The 24,938-nt window shown below is 36.2% G+C and overlaps 2 protein-coding genes across 2 annotated transcripts in view; one reads left to right on the forward strand and one right to left on the reverse strand.

The window, feature by feature from the left end:
* LOC109063167 (neurobeachin-like protein 2) overlaps positions 1-13,652 on the reverse strand; it is a 66,073-nt gene extending 52,421 nt beyond the window's left edge. The window contains 1 exon segment of the mRNA XM_042772206.1: positions 13,209-13,652. Within this exon segment, the coding sequence (XP_042628140.1) occupies positions 13,209-13,259 (51 nt within the window). The 5' untranslated portion in view covers positions 13,260-13,652.
* Positions 13,653-15,489: 1,837 nt separating this feature from the next.
* On the forward strand, positions 15,490-24,500 carry LOC109050981 (coiled-coil domain-containing protein 12-like). The gene is made up of 7 exons (XM_042772208.1): positions 15,490-15,655; positions 17,290-17,363; positions 20,799-20,878; positions 21,066-21,127; positions 23,673-23,707; positions 23,817-23,893; positions 24,335-24,500. Exons 1-7 carry the CDS (start codon positions 15,572-15,574, stop codon positions 24,412-24,414), a joined length of 492 nt encoding a protein of 163 aa, XP_042628142.1. The 5' UTR covers positions 15,490-15,571; the 3' UTR covers positions 24,415-24,500.
* Positions 24,501-24,938: the final 438 nt, after the last annotated feature.

A 24,938-nucleotide genomic window follows, 5' to 3' on the forward strand; every position in this document is an offset into this window, starting at 1 on the left:
GGTATACCAAAACAATGTGCACTATAGCAGAAAGTAACTGTAAAATAACATTAAACCTGCTCAAGGTGGACAGAAACCAACTTTACCAATTGCTGTTCATTTAGGGGCCAGTCCATGTCTCATGGCAGGTGATGTGCAGTGGAGGGGCTCTTGTTACCCCAGTCTCTGCGGACCCCCCACCAAGCTGCTTCTACAAAGTCCAGAATGTGTCCACCTGTAAGCCTCAGAATCATTCAGAATCCATCATGACGCCTCTGCTGGTTTACTTCTCTGCTCTTTTCTGCTCTCTTGCTGTCTGTACTTCTGTCAGGCAACCAGGAAATGGCAAGTCACTTTAACTGAGCCACATTTCCTGTCTTCTCTCAGCTGGGCAAATCGTCACCATGTTCTCTTCCTCCTTTGCCGCTACCACAGCTTTACTGGTAGCGTATGTTTCACCTCGCTACGAACTAATACCGGTAAGCTATGGTGTAACTGATGCAACCTTTCACAACATTTTTAATAAAAATTCTGTCTTTATTTATTCACTTTCATGTCATTTTAAACCATGACTTTCTTACATTCAAAGAAAACAAAAAGAGAAATTTAGAATAAAGTACTGGCTGCTCCTCTCCACGCAGTTAAGTGATTTCAACTTTCGAAAACGACAAAAGGCACTATAAAAATCTCATTAGAGTGATGTATACAACATGTGTATTACAGTCCAAGTCTTCTGTAGTCATATGATGGCTTTGTGTCACAAACATGTCAGAATTTTTGTCACTACTGCTTATCTTCCTCTCTGAGAACTTAATCACGGAGTTGAACTTGAGAACTGGATCACTCTGATTCTTCACTCTTATGTTCATGTATCAAGATTTTCAGAGAATAACCCAATAGTTCACCATAAATGTGAAAATTCTGTCATGAGTTACTTACACTCAAGTCATTTTAAACCCTTAAAGGGATAGTTCACCCAAAAATGAAAATTACCCCATGATTTACTCACACTCAAGCCATCCTAGGTGTATAAGACTTTCTTCTTTCAGAGAAATCCAATGGATTATTTTCTTACAAAAATTCTTCGATTCACTTCAGGAGACTTTTATTCACCCCCGGAGCCATGTGGGACACTTTTTTGATGGATGGACGCACTTTATTGGACTTATTTTGGACTACTAAATAGTAACACCCATTCACTGCCATTATAAAGCTTGGAAGAGCCAGAGCATTTTTTAATACAACTCTGATTGTATTTGTCTGAAGAAGAAAGTCATATACACCTATAGGATGGCTTCAGCATTAGTAAATCATGGGGTAATTTTCATTTTTGGTTAAACTATCCCTTTAAGACATATTTATTTATTTAAGTCTTATGAAGAGACATCACTTTATGTCATGAACACATTTCATTTAGGCTTTTATTCACATAAACATAGGTCAATGCATACACATAGGTCACGCCAAGTATGTTAAACGATCGTTCAAACTACCTGCTTGAAGCCTGAGAACCAATGAGATTTGATCTTACAGGTCAAGCAAGTACAGTTTATCAATGTCTATGTGCAAATAAAAGCCTAAATTAAATCTCTTAATCAAATAAACCAATCTAGAACCGCTCGATTTATATGGATTTCTTTTAGGATCCTTTATGAACTTTTTGAAGCCTCAAATTTTTGATGGAATGGACTCAATTCTTCATTTGTGTTTCAAAGATGAACGATTACTGATTTGGAACATCAGCAGGGTGAGTAATTGGTAACAGAATTTTAGATTTTTTTGGGGAAACCATCCCTTCAAATTTGAAGCTGGACAAACCCATTTCTCGTTCACTTTCAATAAACTGAAAAAAGCAACAATTGTATTGTAAACCACCATGTTACCTTCAGCTGACTGACAAAACGTGACGATGCTGTAAATTGAACTGAATTCTTTTTATAGACCTTGACAGAGTTGAAAGCCCAGTTGTTCAACAGAGAATCCTCTCATTTTGGTACACAGACCATGGTTGAGTGTGCTATAATAGCATGCTTTCATCCCACAAAAAGATGTGGTGTGGCTTTCTAGTAATAGCTGGAGGGAAACCTGAAGACTGAGCAATGATCAGTCATCTGTATGAATCAGTAGTCAGGTGGAAGTGTCATGCCCTGACTTGACCAGATGCATGAAAAAAAAACAAAAAACATCAATGCATGGGGAATGAAGCTTAAACTCTTAAAGCAATGATACAGAACTGAAGTTGAGCTGGTTGAGTCATTTTGCCGATTGATCATCCTAACTAAGTGTTAAGCTTAACAGCAGGTGCCAATGTGGGTTAAAACTGAAATCAAACCGTTTGAGTAAACAGATTGCCTTTACTTAAACCATGTAAGTTTTAAAACTTTGCAATTATGTAATCAAGTGATTAATTAAGTGCTGATTGAGCTTTAGTGATGACAACAGCTGCCGTTAACAAACAGAATCACCAGCTCCACTTATTAGTAACCAGACTGACTTTATTTCTTTCAGACGTCTACAGAAGATCTGATTGAGAATTAACTAAGGTTTAGATGTTGATTTATTGTTTCATTTGAAGTAACCATGTTAGAGATCAGTGTTTGCTTTAGTTGGGTTCTTGACCCTTGATTTCTGTCTTAGTTTATTTTATGGGCATTGTAACCATGTGTTTTTTGAAACATGTTTGTTATAACTCAAAAAAACCCAGAGAAAATATGATCAGATATTGGTTGTTATACAGCATATTGGTGATGATAATCATCAATTATGGAGCTGTTCAAAATCTTACTAAATAGGTGTTCTATAGTTAGTTCAGTTGATTACAATGAAAGCCATTCAAAAAGTCAGTGGTTCTTTCATAATCAGTTAATATAAAAGACTTTCCAAACAGTTTTGTTTTCTATGGTGTTAATTAGTCACACACAGACATCAATAATCAGAATATGAACCTCAACAATGGTTACGAAAAAAAAAGAAAAAACATGCTGCAATGCATGCTGGTTACTATTGTGGTACAAAACCCATCTATGGCTCCCAGCATGCTCTGCTGCATTTTTTTTTTTTTTTTTTTATGGTCACCATTGTTGAGGTTCATATGCTGATTATTGATGTCTGTGTGTGACTAAGTGACACCACAGAAAACCAAACTGTTTGGAAAGTTCTTTATATTAAATGATTATCACAGAACCACTGGCTCTTAGAATCACTTTTACTGTAATCAATCCAACTAATTACACAACACCTATTTCATCAGAGGTTAGACTCTAAACAGTTCAATAATCAATGATTATCATCACCAACATACAGTATAACAACCAACATCTAGGTAAAAGTTAGGTAAAAAAAAAAATGCTAACCTGAATGCACTGTAAGTTGCTTTGGATAAAAGCAGCTTCTAAGAGTGTGAGTGTGTGTGTATAACATCTGATGATATTTTCTCTGGGCTTTTGAGTTACAACAAATGGTTACAACAGCCAAAGAAAAAACTAAGACAGCAATCAAGGGTCAAGAGCCCAACTAAAGCAAACACTGATCTCTAACATGGTTACTTCAAATGAAACAATAAATCAACATCTAAACCTTAGTTAATTCTCAATCAGATCTTCTGTAGACATCTGACAGAAATAAAGTCAGTCTGGTTATTAATAAGTGGAGCTGGTGATGCTGTTTGTGGGGTTGTTTAATCAGATCTTGAGAGATTTAATGTATTTTATTTCAGTTTATTTTATCTAAGGCTGTGTCTGAAGTCAGTTGGAGTTCTTGTGTTTCTCTTTTCTTCAGCAATTCTGTTTGTTAACAGCAGGTGTTCATCAATAATTCACAATTATCACTCAATTAATCACTTAATTATTTAATTGCAATTAAGTTCAGAGTACTCATAACAATTAGTTTTAAAACTTAAATGGTTTAAGGCAATCGGTTTCCTCAAACGGTTTGAGTTAACATAACTTGTCAGGTTTTAGTGAGGCTGTGTCTGAAGTCAGTTGTAGTTCCTTTCTCTCTTTTCTTCAGTAATTCTGTTTGTTAACAGCAGGTGTTCATCACTAATGCTCAATTATCACTCAATTAATCACTTAATTATTTAATTGCAATGTATATCTTCTTTCAGTGAACTCAACTGAATTAAGTTCAGAGTACTCATAACTGTTAAGTTTTAAAAACTTAAATGGTTTAAGGCAATCGGTTTCCTCAAACGGTTTGAGTAAACCCAACTTGTCATGTTTTTAAGGATATTTGTTTACACAAAAGGTTTGAGTTATGTTACTTGTCGGGTTTTACGGTGTGTTAGTTTTAAAACTTAAATGGTTTAAGGCAATCAATTTGCCTCAAACGGTTTGAGTAAACCTAACTTGTCAGGTTTTTAAGGATATCTGTTTACTCAAACGGTTTGAGTTACTGTGACTTGTCAGGTTTTACAGTGCAGGGGGAAATGCCAACAGTGTGGCATCTCTGTGGGCCCAGTGTTGCCTACTGTTTATATCATCACCCTTAATGAGTTTTCCATTTTAAGCTCTGGCACAGCTGAATCCAGTAAATTAGATTTTGAACTTGACACAGATTTCATTTATTGAGACCTGATTTACGAGACAGCTATGCCAATCATGTTCTTTTTTGGATGCTTTTCTAAAGAAACAAAAACATTAATTCGCACATGAAATATGTGAGAATAACTATATTATTGTACTTTGTCTACACAGAGGGTGGGTGGTCTTGTAACCTCTCTTACACCACTAGATGATCTGTCAGGGTTGCTTCATTTCAACAGAATTATAATTTGCACTTCCTCAAACAAACAGTCAAAAATAACAGCAACAGCCAACATGCTAAAATTCTTTAATTGATAATGGGAAATGAAAAGGTTTTCGGCAGATCTTAGAACTGAAACAGATATTGTGAAACGGTCGTTATTTTTTTGTATTTACATCCAGATGTGCCAAACATTCATGTGCAACGGAAAACACTTTCTGATTCTTACCAAGAATAAAGTACAAAACAGGGCTTGAGACTTGAATAAATCAGTCAATATATGGACATTAAAATATGGGAAATAAATTTTGTATTATTAATGTAATAATGTATTATTATTTTTGCTAATTATCAATAAATAAAAAACATTGCTTTTTTTTAATGTAGTTTTGTAGTTAAGTTATTGAACTTATTAAAAATAAAAAAATAAAAAAAATATCTGATATTTTTTCTTACAGTAATTTTGTTTACAGAATGGAATGATTAAAATGGGCAAAAATAAAAAAATTGGAATGAGATTATTTATGTCTTCCTGTTCAAAATACTTAAAGGGTTTCACAATTTTATGCAAAAGTTATGTAATTTAATCTTAAAATTATGACGTTGTGTGATTTTCATTGTTTGCTATAGTCAAGAAAGTCTAAAACCGGCCCAAATCCCCATTTTAAGGTGAGATGGAGACATTTGATATGTTTAAACCGAAATAATTTTCATGCTATATTAATTTCATGCAAGACAATATTTTATCAAATTGGTTTCTCTAATGAGAAACCAATTTTTACCCTATTCATGGAAACCAATTGCTATTAATTTCCCTTTTCTGTTAATATGATCATTTGTGATGATAAAATGGAGTTAAATTCAGGTCAGTTCTTGAATGCTACTTGGTGGTGTTCAGTGGTGTTCTCTGAAGATGGCAAATCACAGATGAGCCATTCTGTTTGAGATTCCTGGCGGCTCTGAGAGCTCGCAGCTGCTCAGCGGACACAAAGAGAGTTTTTCTCCGGGTTTCTATTAATTATTCTCAATGTCAGTAAACACAGGCCTCAGGATACATGTGAAAAAATCCTCAAATATTCTTCAAGATCGAAATGCTTTAAGATTAAACTATTTTCACAATTATTTAACTTTATACACACCTAGCCAATACACACACAGACCACATCTCAACCAATGGCTACTAGCCTCACCCACAACACAAGCAAACAGAATAACGTCTGTGAAACATCAATGTAAAAGAAGGAAATGATAATTTCCTCTTAATTAGAATAAATAAATAGCTTCATGACATACCATTGAACAAAGTAGTAATGTGGCTACCTTTCCTGATTAGCCTTCTTCCAGATGATTGAAGCTGCTAAATGAGTCAAAGAGGGCTAAATATAGTTAAACAGTCCCATGGGTAAGTCTCGGAAAGTACTGGAGCTCCTTGACAGCGGCGGCCTGGACTTATCCCTCCACCTGGGGCTTTTTACAGTTTTTCTCTAAAAAAAACAGAGTTGATTTCCCTGCAGCATTGAAAACCTTACAGCATTTCTTGCTACCTATACTAAACTAGTCTTCAATGGGTCTGCCAACTATTTATTAACAAATAATTTAATAATTTTTGTGAAAACCTGAAAATGTGACAAAAACAATTTAAGTCAGTGTTCAGCTAAATGTTGCACTGCCCATATTAAAGTGCCTTAAGTAAAATAAAAATGTTGTATACATAATTATGACACTATACACACTAATGGCAGTATTAAACAGCAACAACTGTTACATCTCTACAACCACAAAGGAATCCTGGTTGCAGTTAAGTGAATAGTTGTAGTTTCACTTCCAAAACCAAAGTCATATTACCTTGTAATGCTAGGAAGCTATCCTATATTTTAGGATACAAAATTTGCTGCCCTACAAAACAAGCACAGCAAATCAAACTTTTTAAACAGCATTTTTAAATCTAATTCTCAATTCTTATCCCCAAATCATGCAGCCCTAAGTAATGCATTTTGAGATTAGATTTAGCCTTAGATTTTAGTCAAAAGCAGCCTATAAAGCCAAAGTAAAATGCGTCTAGGTATGTAACCTTCTAAGTATTAGAACTTTCCTGTTTCTATTTTGTTAAACACAGCTTATAACTCTGTGCAATTATAAGCAAACAATTACATAAATCTGCATTCATAGATTTACAACTACAGAATGAGTTCTACATGATCTCCAGTTAAACATGCAGTTTAGTATCACAGAACATCTTACAACATAAAAACAAAGCCATAGCTTTACAAACAATAGCATCGGCACATCAATGCAAAAGCCTGAAGTCAAAGCATAGATCACAGCCTTCTGGTTTAGACTTCGGTTCCAGACAGTCTGCTTGTGCACATCCTCTGCCTCTTTAAGCGGGTGATGAAGTCAGCAGCGGCGTCAGTGACTCAAACAAAAATATGTGACAGTCATAAAATGCATTACAAAATCAGGAAGTAGCCACCTTTTTAAAATATCTTTTTGATTAATCTGCTGTTCAAAGTACATGTTGTAGCTCTTTGGGTTTGTCAGCGCAGATTCTTTCTCATGCCCGCCCAATACTCTCAGACCTTGATGGAAATCATTAAGGAGGTCTATCATGGACTGTAATTGGATTTTCTAAAAAGATTTGCTGATAAAAATGTTACTTGGCGAGAGCGGATTTTGGCAGATAAGCATTGCTAACTGCCAAGTATATGCTCTACTTATGAAGATGTTTCATTCTTCAAAACTGGGCAGTAAGTGACCTTAGGCCTCAGCAAAGTGATAAGTATGCAGTACAACTTTGTAAACACCCAAAGGTTTAGTCAACTACTTACAAGCTTACTCAAGTGAAGATAAAAATCAATTTAAAAGAAATTGAGATAATTAATGTTTTTTTTTTAAATCTAATAAAGAAAGAAATGAATAAATAAATAAACATTGTAGATATTTTTCTCAAAATATTATATTTAGACATTCTTGGTATATTTAGATATTCCTCTTTTTAGTGGCCACAAAGTATGGTTTGGATGAACAATTAGTCAGTTATGTACAAATGAATGACTAAATAGTCATCCAGTGCTAAAACATGATGTAGCATATATCAAAGACAGTAAATATCTGTCAAATATCAGAGATTCCTAAGAAAAGATTGAACTTTTAAAATAATCAATCAGATGTCTCAGGATACATGGGCTGCATACATTAAAGTGGAAAGCCGGATCACACAATACTCTTAAAAAAGGCTCCAAAAGCAGCAAAAGTGGTACTCACTGCAGAGCCAAATTGGTCAAGTGGGTGGAGCTTGATCTAGTCCAGCTCCACCTCTGTGGACCTAATGGGTGGAACTTTATCTAGTTATGTTTAGGGATAGAATGTGGTTGGGCCTTCAAGCTCCACCCATTATATCCAGAGAAGGGGAGCTGGACGTGTGGCTCTGCATCAAACACCTTCTCTCCAAAACATGGATTTTCACAGTGATGCCAAAAAACCTTTTAGTGATCAGTTCTTAATTTTGTCTAGTGTGAAGAACATTTGATTAATCCAAAGAAGCTTTTTCCACATACTATAAAGAACCTTTTGTGAAATTGTACTTTTCCACGGAAGTTAAAGGTTTTTCATTGAACCATCAATGCCAATAAAGAACTTTAATTTTTAAATGTGAATGTTAAATTCGTTTTTCCAACATTTCTGACAACAAACAAGTGCTCTGGAAAGGCAAAGCCCTGCTGAATAGTGCTAAGCATCTATTAAAGTATTGAACTATCCAATACAAAGATGTGCTTTACCTTTAAATTACAGAATATAAAGCAAGTGGAAGATAAAGCAAGAGCTGAAAGTGCTTTTAAGAGCCTCGCATGCGAAACACTGGCATTCACACCAGATTACGGTCAAATGAAGGCACCTGTACACAAGCATTTGTCTTAAACGTGACATAAATCTCAAAAACTTGACTTACAGGAACATGACAAAGGTAGACAGTGGCAGTTCAAAGAATTGAGGTGGGTGATGTTTGTTCACCGCTGCCTACACAAGGACTCTCCGCCTAAAATCTATTCAGTTTAACAAGCAGGTTTTTTGTCTGTAAAAACACATACACACCTGCCAAGTTAGTTTCTCCTAAGAGGAAAGAGAAGGAGCAACAAATAACTGATAAATAACTGTATTATAACATAATACGCATAACTGCGTAACAATGAGTGCATCCAGCAAGTCTGACACTTCGTATTGATGAAAATTTCCTAGAATTGTTGAAAAATGCAATGATTTTCTGTCAATGTTATCATCATTTACTCACTCTCATCCTCATCTCAACCCCACTGATGATTTTTTTTTGTTCTTTTTTTTAACTTGGCAGTATAAATCACCATCAACTTTCCTTGTGTGGAAACTAGAGGCCCTAGAACCTCCTTTTGTCTTTCATGAAAAAACAAAATCATGACACTGAGGTGCATAAATGACAATTGAATAGAATTCATTGTAGAAGGCTAGTTCAAATAACTAACTCAAGCGCATTTGCACATCATCCTGCATTAAGGCCCTCCACATATCAGATGCTCACAGAATGTGTCAACTCTCAAACTCACAAAAATCACAACACATAAACACAAGCTTGTTATTTTCCAAAACCTCTTCCTCAATATGTTTTCAGCTGAACTGGGGTGATGATGTGTACCATGTGTTTGTCAACTGACAAACAGGTTGTTCAGGGAGGTTACAAATGATAGCAGCCATGACAGGAAGTGGTTTTATCACATCGATGTTGTCCTCAAGCGGAAGTGGTCTGACAGAGAGACAGCAATGCTCTCGCAGCCAAAAGCAAATATAGCTGGCACATTATTACAATACAACAAGATCACCGGAATGACATGACGTTAAACTTTGCTGTTCTTCTGCGATCGTGTACAGCTGCCTCTGATGGGGATGAAGTATTCAGTCACATGCAGTCTTATGGTACTGAAAACATTAAACACTTGCTTAACAGTGAGCTCTTTGATCACTAGGTGTCCATAAGTCCAAGATGACTGCCAAATTGGCCAGTGCCAGAAATAAAATATTACTGAATACACCTTTAAATTTACAATGAAAAAGTAGCGGCAGATTATTATTATTTTTTCTTATGTACAGAACTCTACTCGTACTCTAGTCGACTAAATGGAACTGCAGCTGCTGGTCGACATTGGAAATACTAGTCAAACAATTGAAATGTAGTTATGTTTTAAAAATAATAATGATTTTGAAAAAAAAAAGAATATCTGGAGTGGAAAACAAAATACGACAAATGTCCACTAGGAAGGTGTAGGGGTGTGTTTACCGTTTACCAGTTTAAAGGGGGAAACATTACAAATGAAAGGAAACTGACTATCTTCAGAAAGGTTTTGTTGACATTTTTTCATGTTACCTTCCTATAACTCTTAATAAAATAGTGTTTATAAGCACAGCGCTGCTTTGTTTAGATGGTAACCACTGTATTTTTGCTTGTCCAAAAGCGCCACCTACTGTCAGAGAGTTGAATTTGAATTGTCATTCAGCCCATCTGCTGTTTGGGGAAGTCGTGGCCTAGTGGTTAGTTTTATTCCTAACCCTAAGGTTGTGGGTTCGAGTCTCGGGCCAGCAATACCACGACTGAGATGCCCTTGAGCAAGGCACCGAACCCCCAACTGCTCCCCGGGCGCCGCAGCATAAATGGCTGCCCACTGCTCCAGGTGTGTGTTCACGGTGTGTGTGTGTGTTCACTGCTGTGTGTGTGCACTTTGGATGGGTTAAATGCAGAGCACGAATTCTGAGTATGGGTCACCATACTTGGCTGTATGTCACTTCACTTTCACTTTGCTGTTTTTGTTGCTGTCAGTGTTGTAAATTTGAGCCGTTTGACAGAAAATAAGATCAAATTGCATAATAAGATATCTGGGATTATTTGACACTTTGAATCCTTGTTTTAGTGTTTCAAATGGATCGCACAATGCAATTGTCTTCTGAGGTTTTCTTACTTTTAGATTAGACAACTAGTTGGTTACAAAGTTTCTATTTATATAGCAGTGAAATTAGTCATAGAGCACATCCCTACTGTACAGTGATGTACATGCAAGTGTAACAAATTTTAAAAATAAACAGGGTGAATTTTAATGTATGCTGACTTCAAGTTAACATCTTGAGAAAACATTTTATGCCTGTAACCAGATTCTAAAATAACATGTAATTGCAATTATAATACAAAATAAAATAAAATTTACACGCTTCCCATGAGACCTCATTACATTGGGAGGACATAGGACTCATTCTACGGTCAAATGACTTGCATAATAGGTGAGGAGTGCTTTAAATGGGTTTAAAATAGAGCGAGGCCTCATGGGCCCCAGAGAAAAACAAGCAAATTTTCAACCTTATCTAGTTAAAATCGCAGCAGACAGTGGCCAGCAGAGGCATTAAAATGGGTGTTTCAAACCAGATTCAAAACATTGGAAAGCACTGTGCTGTCAACTATGCAGGGGGAAACTAACTCATAAATATGGGTGTGCAAAAATCACATACATTACGCCTTTTATCATTGTTTCACAGAAAATCACATTTATATCCGTGTAACTGTGGAAAAAGGCAGACCCATATGCCTGCTGCAACATGTTAGAGGAACAAGTCTATCTACTTTGCATGTCCGGTATGGATCCATGTACGTGTGAAGTTATTAATAAATGGGAATGAAATGACAAAGGGTTTCTTTTTAGACTATAAAATGAATGAGATCTAGAGAAACACTGCCAGCTATCTGGAGAACTTTGTGCCAAGACCAGACTGGAACACTTTTGCATAATTCATAAAGCTTATTTTCCATGCAATCTGCTAACTATACAATATTTTTTGAAGAGTGTGAGTGCCAAATTAAAACAGTGATCTGCAAGTAGACATTTCTCTATGGTGACCCCTGGTGCCTCTTGTATTCTGCACCTGGTGTTTTGGCTACCATGGTAGCATTCATAAAGAACACTTGCTATAGTGAGGCATCACAAGCTGACTTCAGCTGCTGACCAGTAACGTGGCCATAATGACAGAGATTCAGATGGAATACATGGATGCCCAACTTCAACATGTTGTTTTAATCATTTAAAATAATTGTTCTCAAAAATGTTCAAGAGTGCAGTATGGTCTTTGTATGCACCAGTCCACCAGAGGGTGTTGTCAACATAACCATCCTTAATGTGGAATGTCCATTTATTGTCCATTCATAGTGATGAGAAGCCCGACTCATTTCTGTGAATCAGGTTATTCCAGAATAGTTTCTTTCAAACGGCTAAAAAATTATTCAGTGATTCTTTTAAGTCATGACATAATCACATGGCCCCTGACATCCTTGCATGGCATATTACATATTTTAAATGTCTCAGAAAATAAAAATCCATGGGTGCACATATATTGATGATGATTACAATGTAATTAAAAAAGGAAAAAAATCAATGGTCTGAAGACCAGGACATTATCCGTTAGGTTTACAGACATTTTAACCCTAAAATGAAATGAAAATATGGAAAATTGCTTCATATTAACACTGCACATTTGGATATGGTTTTTCTTTGCTTTTTGATTAAGCATTATTAATAACAGTTTGCATTGTAATTTCCTGGGCCTCAGTTCACTTTTTTACAACCACGATCATAAAAACAAAGTCATAAAACTGCTGATAAAACCGTCAACTCTCAAACTGTAAACATACAATTCTCTATTCTCTAGTCAGTGAATTGTTGACAAGAGACCTGCTCGACTCGTGAACAAATCGTTAGGAGATCCGACTCAAAAGAACGATTCGTTCGCGAATCGGACATAAATAATTCACAAGTAAATCTAAAGCGTTTCAGCATACACAAAATGCATATTTTAAATAAACTCTAAACAATTTAAGTATGTAGTTTAAGTACCTCGGCATTGTAATTAAAGATTTTAAATAATAAAAAAAAATTAAATAACACATTATATTCTCTGTATTGCTGTTAATTTATTTCAAATAGCCTACACAAACTAAAGAATTTGGAAACCATGTTGCATATGAATAAAAGACTATCTGCATAACGAAAAGAAAAAGAGAAGTAAGCAGGAAGAGAATGGCATAACCTGACTCATACAGGTAAACACTAGAATTCTGCTACACAGGATAACTGTAAACATCACATTGACCTGTTGTGATGAACCATTGCGTTATGCTTAGCGAAAATATCACCAGTCCTTGTCATCACAATTGTCAGTCGCTTCATAACAAAATACTGATTAAATATTAAGTAAGCGTCAAATATTTTCACTGTGCACGCGCAACCTTCCCAAAAAATAACCACGGACGCACTTCCTGAAACTGTTTCAACACAAAGGGGATAGGAATTATGGCGAATATGCCTTTTGACTATATGCAGGATGCGAGAAAATATTCAATGACAGGGGCAAGTTCGCGACAACATAAACTCCGAAGCCAACAGGTGTCGAGTGGCTCGCGCGATCGCCTGCTCGTGACTCACCTTAGTGTAATATAACATCCACAGCTCGTACAGTCGCTCTTTCGAAGCCATTCTCCCTCGCCCTTCTGCGTTTTCCCTTCACTTAGGCGTCAGTCAGACCATCTGAATATACATCCACAAACGAAGGGGCCATGGATTGAGTCAGCGAGGATCCAGGGAATGCTGTTTGCTAGAAACGGCATGCTGCTGTACAGCTGTCCACTACCTGGTTGCCAAGCGCTTCCAAAGTTGCATGTCTTTTAGAAGGAAGGCGGGTCAAAATGACAATTCCGAGCAAAGAAACGAGAGAATGTAGAGAGCAATATTTGAGAAATATCGCGGGTTAGGCGCTGGATAAATGTGCATCTCTTCTGGAGGAATTCCAGAGGAGTTTAACGCACTTGTCTGTGCACGCATTACCCTGCTCGCGCTCCACTCCCCTCCTCTCGAGCGTTACAGCGGCAGTAGAGAGCAAAGCAAGAAATAGCCGGGAGGAGTTGAGCCTCGAAGCTGCTCAAGATGAAGGGAAACCATTGAGCATCGTAGTGCCACAGCTGATCGGGAGAATTAGCCAGGGATGGAATGTGACACTGGAGCGCAGGAACCTCTCCTGGTGATTTGGTTTCGTTGAAAGCAAATTTACATTAGAAAGTAAATATATAAAGGTCAGAATCAGAATATTAGTGAATATTAGAATCAATCTACACAATGACAGATAGATAAAACAAGACACAACAATATCTATCTATCTATCTATCTATCTATCTATCTATCTATCTATCTATCTGTCTATCTGTATATCTGTATATGCATCTATATCTATCTATCTATCTATCTATCTATCTATCTATCTATCTATCTATCTGTCTATCTGTATATCTATCTATCTATCTATCTATCTATCTATCTATCTATCTATCTATCTATCTATCTATCTATCTATCTATCTATTAATATGAATGTATAAACATGCATTTTTTCCTGTCATCTCAATTCTGGAAGTTGGATAGTTTACCAAAAATGAAAGAAGCCTTGAGTCTTGTTCGGTGATGAGGGTTTGTTTGTCCTGACTGTGTAATGCATAAAACAATTGGTTTATTTATAGTTAACACTGTTTGAATATTTGATGTTTCCATCTTTATTGAAATTTACACATTGCGACATTGGCTCTGATTCATTGTATCTCACGGCTTTGCTGTGATTTTGCATCATAATTGGGATTTGTCACGTTGCTCATATTAATTAGTTGTAATTTATTTTAACTACAGGGGTGGACACCTAAGTTTGGAGAGACTGAAAACGCTTTGGAGGCACGAGTAAAAAAACAAAACACACAGTGTCATCATTATTCTACACAACACACTGCAGTATTATGTATTCTCCACAAAACAATTTCTCAGTTCACCATTTACAAACAAACAGGATCTAGATGAATTGGTACAGAGAACAAACCACAGTAAAGCTATGTACAGTGGTATCCACAGAAGTTATAGAAAGAAAATGAAAGTTTTTTTTGCTCCCTTGTCATTTTTATCACAAAATCAGTGTGACGTGACTGGTTATTTTTCACAGCTCAGGCTTTTGAGAGTAAAATACCACAATTTTACATTCAAAATCAGTCAAGATCCATATAGTCATTGGATCCCTTGAGAACCGATGCAAACTCTATGCAAATAAACTTGTGTTGGGAAAGAGACTGAATGATCCATTTATTGTCTAGCCCGTTTTCATTTGGCACATTTGTTTTTGTCTGTAAGTTCATGTGCGATGACACCACCACATTTAACATAATTCTGTAAGGTCTATTGTGTTTGGTGCCTTACCGGAACAACAATATGGTTTTGACTGTAACCTTTTGACATAGATCAAATATACCACAGCTTAAACAATGCATCCTTTCTATTACCCCTTTAACCAATATGTGCCCATTAACTTTAAACAATAAAATATTTAACATTTTTACACTACATTTTAATAATTAAATAAAATGATAGTCTAAGAGAAAGTGGGTAATACTGCACCATTTGTATTAATCCCATTGGTAAGTGCATCTTTGTGACTGTTTGGTCACTGGGAAGAGGATGCTCCTAGAGACTTATATATAAGTACCATCATTCTATATGCAGATTATTATTATTTACTTTTTTATTATATCAGGAATGTGATATTATCATTATGTTGTCACTGTAATTAATAGTTGTATTATAGTATATATATAAATGTGTTATTTACAAATTTTACAGGTAGTTTATAAATGTTCAAGTCTGGTAAGTTGAGTAGTGAAATCGATGTGTTCGGTGCTCTTTTAGCAAGAGGTGAACAGACTCAGACTGCATAACCGATTACAGATTCATCGATCCTCCTACCCATGCTTTATTTTCACCATGGAGAAACCTGTGGGTTCTTTACAAGAGCAAGCTTTGAAAAGGAAAGAAAGATTAAAAGCTATACGAGACCGGCAACTTCAAGTGAGTGTGATAATAAATGTTACTTTCTTGAAGACACGGGGGAAATGCGCGCTCGCGGGCTAGCATGCTGTAGTTAGCGAGTTAGCATAACAGTAAAGCATCGTATTGTTCAATTTCATCATGAAAATGATTTCTGATAGTTTTAGCTCTTGTCTTTTCCGCTAGTTTTCTTTGTATGCGTTTATTATTATCCAAGGAAGGGCGTTTAGCTTTCAATAATATTAGCAGTTACCTGTCAGTTTGTATTTTGTGCTGGAATAATTATTACACAAATACTGTTTTTCCAAGCACTGTTTCAGACCGTCTGTATTACACTAATAAGTGTAATACAATAATAATATATACTAAGTAGAATACGTCCTTTTTTAATTTAGTGATGCCTCCACATTCAGTTAGTTATACTTTACAAAAGTTTAAACAGCAAAACAGTTTAGGCTGGTTATATATATATATATATATATATATATATATATATATATATATATATATATATATATATATATATATAGCTCTCCATGCAATATATATATATATATATATATATATAAAGGAGGGAGCATTTGTCCTCTCAGCTACAATAACATAACTAGATTCAGTGCTTTCCTGTCTCTGCCTTAAAATTTACGTTACCTTAAAAAAATGAGGAACAAGTCAATTATTTTCAGTGCTAATCAGCATGCCACCGATGTTGTTAGAGTTTAACTTTGAAGTTTGAACCTGGGAAGTCCCTTTTGACCCTGTTTGAATGTTTGTTTTTTTTGTTTCCTTAAAGGGATAGTTCACCCAAAAATGTAAATTTGATGTTTATCTGCTTACCCCCAGGGCATCCAAGATGTAGGTGACTTTGTTTCTTCAGCAGAACACAAATTATGATTTTTAAATGAAACCGTTATAATGGCTATAATGGAAGTGGATGGGAATCACAGCTTTGACAGTAAAAAAAAACATACACAAACAAAACCAAATTAAACCCTGCGGCTCGTGATGATACATATCTCTCAACCGTTGACACTCTTTCTACAATCTCAATTGGGAGTGTCAGTGGTCCACTTGAGATATAGGTGGTGGTAATGCACTTATAAGTCTGCGATCTGCCGTAAAGCAAGAAGAAGAAGAAGAAGACGCCTCATGCTCAGGCTGAAGAAGAAGAGCGAATGCGCTCAGGACAGTTCAGACATTGCAGTGAAAATCAGAGGTAAAAAACTATATAAATACTGTTCAGTTTCTTGCACAGACCAATCGTTTCATGTCTTTACACATCATTGTATCATCACGAGTCGCAGGGTTACATTTGGTTTTGTTTGTTTATGTTTTTTTACTCTCAAAGCCGTGATTCCCATTCACTTCCATTATAGGACTGACAGACTGCAATGGTTTGAGTTAAAAATCTCCATTTGTGTTCTGCTGAAGAAACAAAGTCGCCTACATCTTGGATGCTCTGGGGGTAAGCAGATAAACATCAAATTAGATTTTTGGGTGAACTATGCCTTTAAATGTGCACAGTAGGGCTTTGACTGATTCACTGCGTATCAGAGCTTTCATGCCTTTCATTGTGTCTTAGTCTTATTAGAGTTTTGGATCATCATTTGGATTTGCCTCTTTGCTCATAATAACTAGTAGTTTTTATACTACAGGGACAGGCACCTGAGGATGGAGAGCCTGAGAGAAAAAGAGCTCTGGAGGACTCTGAGACAGAGGACAGACACAGGTAAAATGCAAAATACTCGCATATATAAAATCTTGTGTCATTTATACATAAGGATACTAAACTAAATTCTCAGTTCTACCATTTAGAAACAAAAAGGACCTAGCTGAATAGACTGCCTGTTCTAAATGGACAATAAATAACAAAGCTGTACTCTGTTTACATGATCATAAGAAGGGCTGTGAAGTAAAGGTCTCTCTCGCTCTCAGCTCTATTTCAGGCTCAAGCCAAGGCCTCAAGCTCTTTGCTTTAGTTTTTTTTCTTTCCATTGTTTATGTTCAGATTCACAGAACCCATGAGCTCAAGAGGTGTTTTTACATCGACAGTTTGCAAAGGTTCCTAAACAATCATCACCCAATATCTGGACTACGTCTCCCTTAGTATATGTTAAAGGAAAAGTCCACATAAAAATAAAAAACGCTCTTCTTTTATGTTCCTTAGAAGAAAATGATGCAGTTTTGGAACAACATAAGGGCGAGTGAATAATAGTATTAACATATTTAGCACTTAATAGATACATGGTTTTAAAATGGAGGTGATATTGTTGGCTGTCAGGCAGAGAATGTTTCAAGGTGCGTCTCCATACACATGCATTATTAAAACAGTTTGGAAACAATGAGAGGTAATTCACCACCCAGCACACTTGTTATTTTGACACTTCCCATGCTGCTGTGCCTGACAGATAATCTACTTGTTCTTTAGAAAAGCAAAGCGACAAAAAACATTGAATAAACTAGTCATAAAAGGTTGATAAAATCCTTATGATAAAATATATCCAGAAAGAATCAAAATAACCCTTAGATTTTAATACCTTAAAAATTATTTCATTCAAAAGTGATAGTAAAGACATTTATTAAAAAAGATTCTTAAGATTCATGAAGTCCTGAAAAAAAAAAAGTTCTTGTTAGCAAATCAACATATTAGAATAATTTCTGAAGGGTCATGTGACACTGAAGACTGGAGGGATGGCTGCTGAAAATTCAGCTTTGCCATAATAGGAATACAATTCATTTCAAAATACACTGAAATAAAATGCAGTAGTTTGGAATAGTAATATGATTTCACAATATTACTGTTCTTGCTGTATTTTTGATCAAATAAATGCAGCCTTGGTGAACATAAAAGATTTGAAAAACATTAAAAACAAATTACAGACCCCAAACCTTTAAACAGTAGTGTGCAGAAGAGTTTTCTGCTTATTGAATTTCATGCTGAATAAGTGGAAACATCCACTTTTGTTGGTCTTTTTGTTCAAGCTGTCAAAATTCTGAAGTGAGGTGAGGCAGATAATGAATATCTGCTAAGCTTTTGAATGAAGCTCAGCCTTTCACATTAAATACTGTGCTGCGCCAGACAGTGTTTTGTCACAACTTAGCAGTAGGGCAAGTGTCAAATGTCCAACTTGACTTGGAATTTTCTACAGCCCAACCACATTGTTTTTTCTGTTTTCTGTAAATGGGTTTTGTCAGCATTAATCTGAGCATTAATGAGCATTAATCTGTCTTTCTGTATACTGATTTAAATTAGAAAACAGGATACTGTTCTAGCCGATTCGCCCAATCCCTTGGCCACAAATGATTCAGGACTCCAGGATTTTTTAAATGCTCACTTAGAGTTTGACAAACGGCTGTTGACTTTCTGAAAGTGTTGGATTGTTTGGCCGCTCTACTATAGATGAGGAAAGCCAGTGGTCCTGTATTGTTCCAGCAGGTGGTCAGGAAGTCTTTTCAGGAAAGTTGAGGACAGGGAGGGGTTCCCAGCTCTTTGTTTCAGTCTGTTGTTTTGAGTGTTTTTCCAAAACCCTTCAATGCTCTTGTTTGGGGTCATAGTATTTTGTGGAGTTTTGCAGGGCCTTGATAGGGTTTGACTGTGAGTGTGAAATTAATTGAGTGTTTTCCCCAATTAATCAAGCTTTAGTTTGATAACCCAAGAGCATTGAAAAAGAATAGTGACACACAGCTGACATTAACAGTCTGTTTGGTCCCAGCCCATCTAATTACATGGTTTGACTCTATTGGCACTCATTTAGATCAAGCGGTGATGAATGTGGGCTTGTTATAGTCAGGTCAATGACAAATAACCATCCACTATAAAGAAGAGGAAACATTTTTTAGAAATCTGGTATGTTTAGTAATGTTGTTTATTGAAAACTTTTTATACTATTTTCAAGAAAAGCTCAATACTTAAACTTACAGTAAGTTAAAATAATGATTAGTACTTAAAATAAGTTCTACACCTTTGGTTTATTGACTCCTTTGATTTAATCAAAGTTTTTGGAGAGTTGCACCACATGACATTTTACAACTTGCACTAACTTTGCCTTATGAAAAAAATCACACAGTCTTGTCAAAAAATTGACGTATTGACCTTGATATTATTTTCTAAATGATGGTTGCATCACATGACTTTGATTTGAAGGACAAACATTTTATAATGTTGTTCTAAACCCTGGATAAAGGTATGTTTCACACCTTATAATTTACAATTAAAGATTCAAAATTACAATAATCCTCTTCTTAATAGTGGAACACTCTTATTTGTCATAGACCTGACTACAGCAGGTCCATATTCTTTTTTTTTTTTGGACATTTTTTTCCCCTCAAATGCTGAAACAACTGGGTAAAATGGTACAAAAATCTAGTTTAATGAAATATGAATCAGGTTCTTAGAAATGTACAGTATGTTTTTATTTACGTTGGTTTTTCAAAGGTTTTATACCATTTTAAAGAAAAGCTTCAATTTAGTGACTACAAATGTCATGTGGTGTAATCATCAGGTTAAAAAGTAATTACATTTACCTTAATTACATGTGAGTGTATACATCTTAGTATTTTCCCGAATATTAATAATTTTTTCTGGTGGTGAATGTGGGCCTGCTTTAGCCCCTTTTCTGAGGACAAAATGGGCACACATCTCTGGAGATCAACCAATTTGATGAAGCGAATATGACTGTCCTGTAGGTCAGTGTGAAACAAATCTTCATGTCCATCTTCTGTTGATCATGCTATGAAGAACCCTTTATGCTCCCATGGAGATCCAGCAGCTGATTTTGCTGTAACTTGCAGAGATGTTAATAGAGCGATGGTGTTGTTGGGCTTGTTACAGCCCCTCTCAGCTGTACGGCTGCTGTCCCTAGACACAGTCAGGTGCGACATGCTAATTAGCTTCTGCTACAAAGATGAAGGGATGCTTTGTACGCATGGCGAGCGAATGTACTCTGGATGCTATCACAGGCCGGATTCAGCTTAAATAGCACCAGCTGCTCATGGTCCAAGCTAAATGTTTATCTGCACTGCCACCTGCTGGTTACTGGTTTATCCTGTGATTGATTGTGTAATCGCTTTTTTAAAATCTCCTCAAATAGATTATAATGGAGGCAGTGACAAAACACTTGCTCATAACTGAGCAAATTACATAATTCTGAAATGATGTTTGCAGAGAGCTGAAGCTGAGGAATTACACGCCGGAGGACAAGGAGCTGAAGGAGAGACAGGTGCCCAAAGCAAAACCTGCATCAGGTGAGAACACTTCTGGCTTACCTGCAGGAAATATTACTGGATGTACCTTTAAATTATATTTTTTAATGTTATACCTGCAAATTAAACGGGCCGTTCAGTAATAGTCATACTGCATGATGATGTTGCAGCAGGTGATCAGGTGTTGGGTTACAGGTTGTCTGACTGGTCTTGTTTCATATTACTGTAGTGGAGGACAAGGTCAAGGACCAGCTGGAAGCTGCAGACCCAGAGCCTGTGATTGAGGAAGTGGTGAGTGGATTTTTCCCTTTATACAAAGTCTTAGGTTTCAAACATGATGCCATATGGACAGCGCCAGTGTTTCCTGAATATATAATAAATCAGTCAAAAGTTTGGAATAATTTAGGTTTTTTTATAAAATAAATAAACTAGCATTGTGAAGTTATTACAATGTAAAATGACTGTTTTCATTTTTAAATATATTTTAAAAAGTAATTTATTCCTGTGATGGTACAGCTGTCATTACTCCAGTCTTCAGTGTCACATGATCCTTCAGAAATCATTTTGATATTTGCATTTGATAGTCAGTTATTAAAAATGGTTATTATTATCAATGTTGGAAACCATAATTCTGGATTGTTTGATTAATAAAATTCAAAAAGTTCAAAAAACAGCATTTATTTAAAATATAAATCATCATAAATGTATTTACTGTCACTTTTGATTTACATTGCTAAAAAAAAATATTAATTTACAAAAAATAGAAATGTTGCAAATGTGTTTGCAAACTTTTTGAAGTGTGAACTTCGAACCTGTAATTTGTGAGCCTTGTTTGGAACAATTCATTAAAAGAACCATATATAAAAGAGTTGTTTGTTCATTAAAGGGGTCATATGATGCAATTTAAATTTTTCCTTTCTCTTTGGAGTGTTACAAGCTCTTGGTGCATAAAAAGATCTGTAAAGTTGCAAAGACTAAAGTCTCGAATCCAAAGAGATATTCTTTATAGAAGTTAAGAGTCAATCACACCCCCCTAAAACGGCTTATTCTAACACGCCCCCACATGTCTACGTCATGATGTGGGAAGATTTGCATAACACTGCCCAAATAATTACGCAAAGAAAGAAGGCTTGACTTGTATTCTCTCTGTTGCCACCGGCGCCATGTCGTGGAGACACTGTGTGTTTCGTTGTAAAAGCAAAGCTACTTAGTTTGGCCTTCCAAAAGAGGACACAACTAGAAATCAGTGGTTAAGTTGTATTTACAACACTGTTCCAGAACAGTTCAACCCAAATATTCAGATGTGTGCAGTGCATCTTAAGGAGGACAAGGACTGTATCCTGAACCTGGGAAAGTAGCCTACAATGCCGTCTACACACAAAGGCTGTTTCTATAAAGTGGGGCAATTTCAACTTTCCAACAGTCTGGTGATTCTGACTCACAGCCTGTAAGTACATTTACATATTTAAAGAATTTGCCACTGATGATTCAAACGGGGTGTAGAGTAGCACTTGTTGTTTGTCGTTTCTCTGATCACAAATGCAGACATGGTTTTATGTTTACACACCGCGATACATAATGCAATGTGTAAAAAGACAGTACAAGTCATTATAATCAGTAATTATGTCCCCACTGGATGCAACAAATGCCTTGTTTGTAGTGGGTTTTATTGGTTTTGTCTCGTCGTACCGGGAGATAGCATCCCAGTATGTTAAGGGGCGTAACATTTCCGTCACATGCTTGAGTTTTTAGTGGTTTTTACAATGCACTGGATAGCTGGCCAATCAGAGCATACCTCACTTTTCAGAATGATGAGCTTTGTAAAAATCTACACATTTCAGAAAGGCGGAGCATAGAGGAGCAACAATAATGTACATTTTGTGGAAAACAATGGGCCCTATCATACACTCTGTGAAATGCAGAGATGCAGTTTTGCCCAACGCAGTTCTAATTTTCCCGTCCTGTGCCACATTGATTAAATAGCAAATGCATTTGTGCCCATTTGTGTGCTCATGGGCGTGCTGGTCTAAAAAAGAGGTGTGTTCAGGTGCATTGTTGGCACGTTGCTATTTTGAGGAACTGAAAATACACTGCGCCATAGACCAACTCAAAGTCTAAAGTCTGGCGCAATATTTTTTCTTTGTTATTTAAAGAGCACATTAGTGATATGCACCTATAGGCAGGTGCATAACGCGCATACACTTTGCTTATTACACACACAGGGACGCGCAGCAGCACACAAACATTTTTAAAAATGAAAAATTACATTCTGCCATGTAAATAGCGAACCTGCCATGGCGCAATCGCAACTGGCTTTTAAAGTGGATGAGAGATGAGACTCTGATTGGTTTATTGCACGTTACGCCCAAAAACGTTACACCCATTACTCATTAAGAGAATAGGGACAACCTGTTTAGACCATGCACCCGCCTCGTTTTCCCATCGTTAAACTAGCAAAAGTGGATTCGGACATGCCCTGAGTGCACCTGCGCCGTGCGCTTTAGACCATGTGCTTAGATTATTAAAATAGGGCCCAATGTGTTATTTGAACCTTAAACCACATAAATACATTACACCAAATACACAAAATAATGTGTACAAAATCATATGACACCTTTAATCAAAATACACTGGTTGGTCTGTATGTGTGCCCTGTCTTTTTGTTTATTTGTCATTATTTTTCATTATGTTTAATTTACAAAACAAGCTCACATTATAATTTCTTTTGTAGTGGCAAAGTTTTGTCTCAAACAGTGCAAGAATCACTGGGCAGCCCTTGCCTGAATTTAAACTAATCTTATTCTCTTTTTTTTTTATTCTTGTCCTGTGTTCTCAGGATCTGGCCAATCTTGCTCCCAGAAAACCAGACTGGTACAAACCTTCAATTTTTACAACTAAAACACAATCATGCATCATATTCATTGAGATCCATTTTAGTTTCCATTTTCATTCATTTTCTTGTGTTGTGTTTTTGTAATAGGGATCTAAAGAGGGACGTTGCCAAGAAGCTTGAGAAATTAGAGAGGCGAACACAGAAAGCTATTGCTGAACTTATACGTGAGTATGACATGACACACTAACGGAGATTGAGGCCAGACCACACCAAGGACGATATCTATAATGATAAAAAAACAACAACAATGTAGAACTAAAGCATTAATCCATCTCTACATCACTTCTTTTATCAGTAATATATTGAAACTCTAGTTGTAGAGCCTTTTCGCAATGAGCTCCGCCAGGGCTTGATGAAAGGCTAATTGCTATGTGGGTTCAAAAGCCCTGGAGATCTGATGTCTCTTAATGACATCATGTATGGATTTCCTGTCCCTATACACTCCTCTGGCACAGACTAGACCTAACATTACTACTGTAGTATATCTTAAAAACAAGTATTTTGTGGACCACCAAATCAGAACTAGAGCACACAAGAGTCTTTGGTGAAACACATTCTTCATGTCCATAGCTTGTTTATGTCTGGACATTTGTGTAATTCCACAGGTGACCGGCTCAAGGGAAGTGAGGAAGAGCTGGCTGGAGTGGTCGGAGCAGTTGGCATGGAAGAGGGAGACTCAGATTGAATCTGTGTTGAGAATGAGTCTCGCACAACAGATTTTCTAGAAGTTTCCGGCCCATTTCCCATTACATAGCAGTGTGTGTTTAAAATCAGCATGAGTGAGTGTTTGTGTGAGAGAGAATGAGATACAGAAAGAAAGAACGGAAGAGATACAGGTGTTTTCATATGGAGTACACAAAGACAACTTTCTCTTTTTTTATTATTATTTTGTTGTTTATAAGTAAACAGTTCTTTCTTTTCTAAATTGACTATTGTCTTTTTTTTCTTCTCTGGGCCTTATAATAATAAATCCAATGTCAATAGGCTTCTTTTAAAACAACCTGAATGCGGATAAAGAAGAGCTTAATTCATATTTTCATGTTCGGTTTTTCTCCTTTCTCATTAACATGAGAGAGTTCTAAAATCACACACATTACAGAGAAGAATACAATATCATAATTGATGAGAACAGTAAAGATAAAACTGCAGTACATTATTCTGGCTTCAAGATGTTTAGAATAAATGAGTGTGTGTACTTGAGCCAGTCTC

Source organism: Cyprinus carpio, chromosome A16 (genome assembly GCF_018340385.1).
Source record: "Cyprinus carpio isolate SPL01 chromosome A16, ASM1834038v1, whole genome shotgun sequence".
Lineage (NCBI taxonomy): Eukaryota > Metazoa > Chordata > Actinopteri > Cypriniformes > Cyprinidae > Cyprinus > Cyprinus carpio.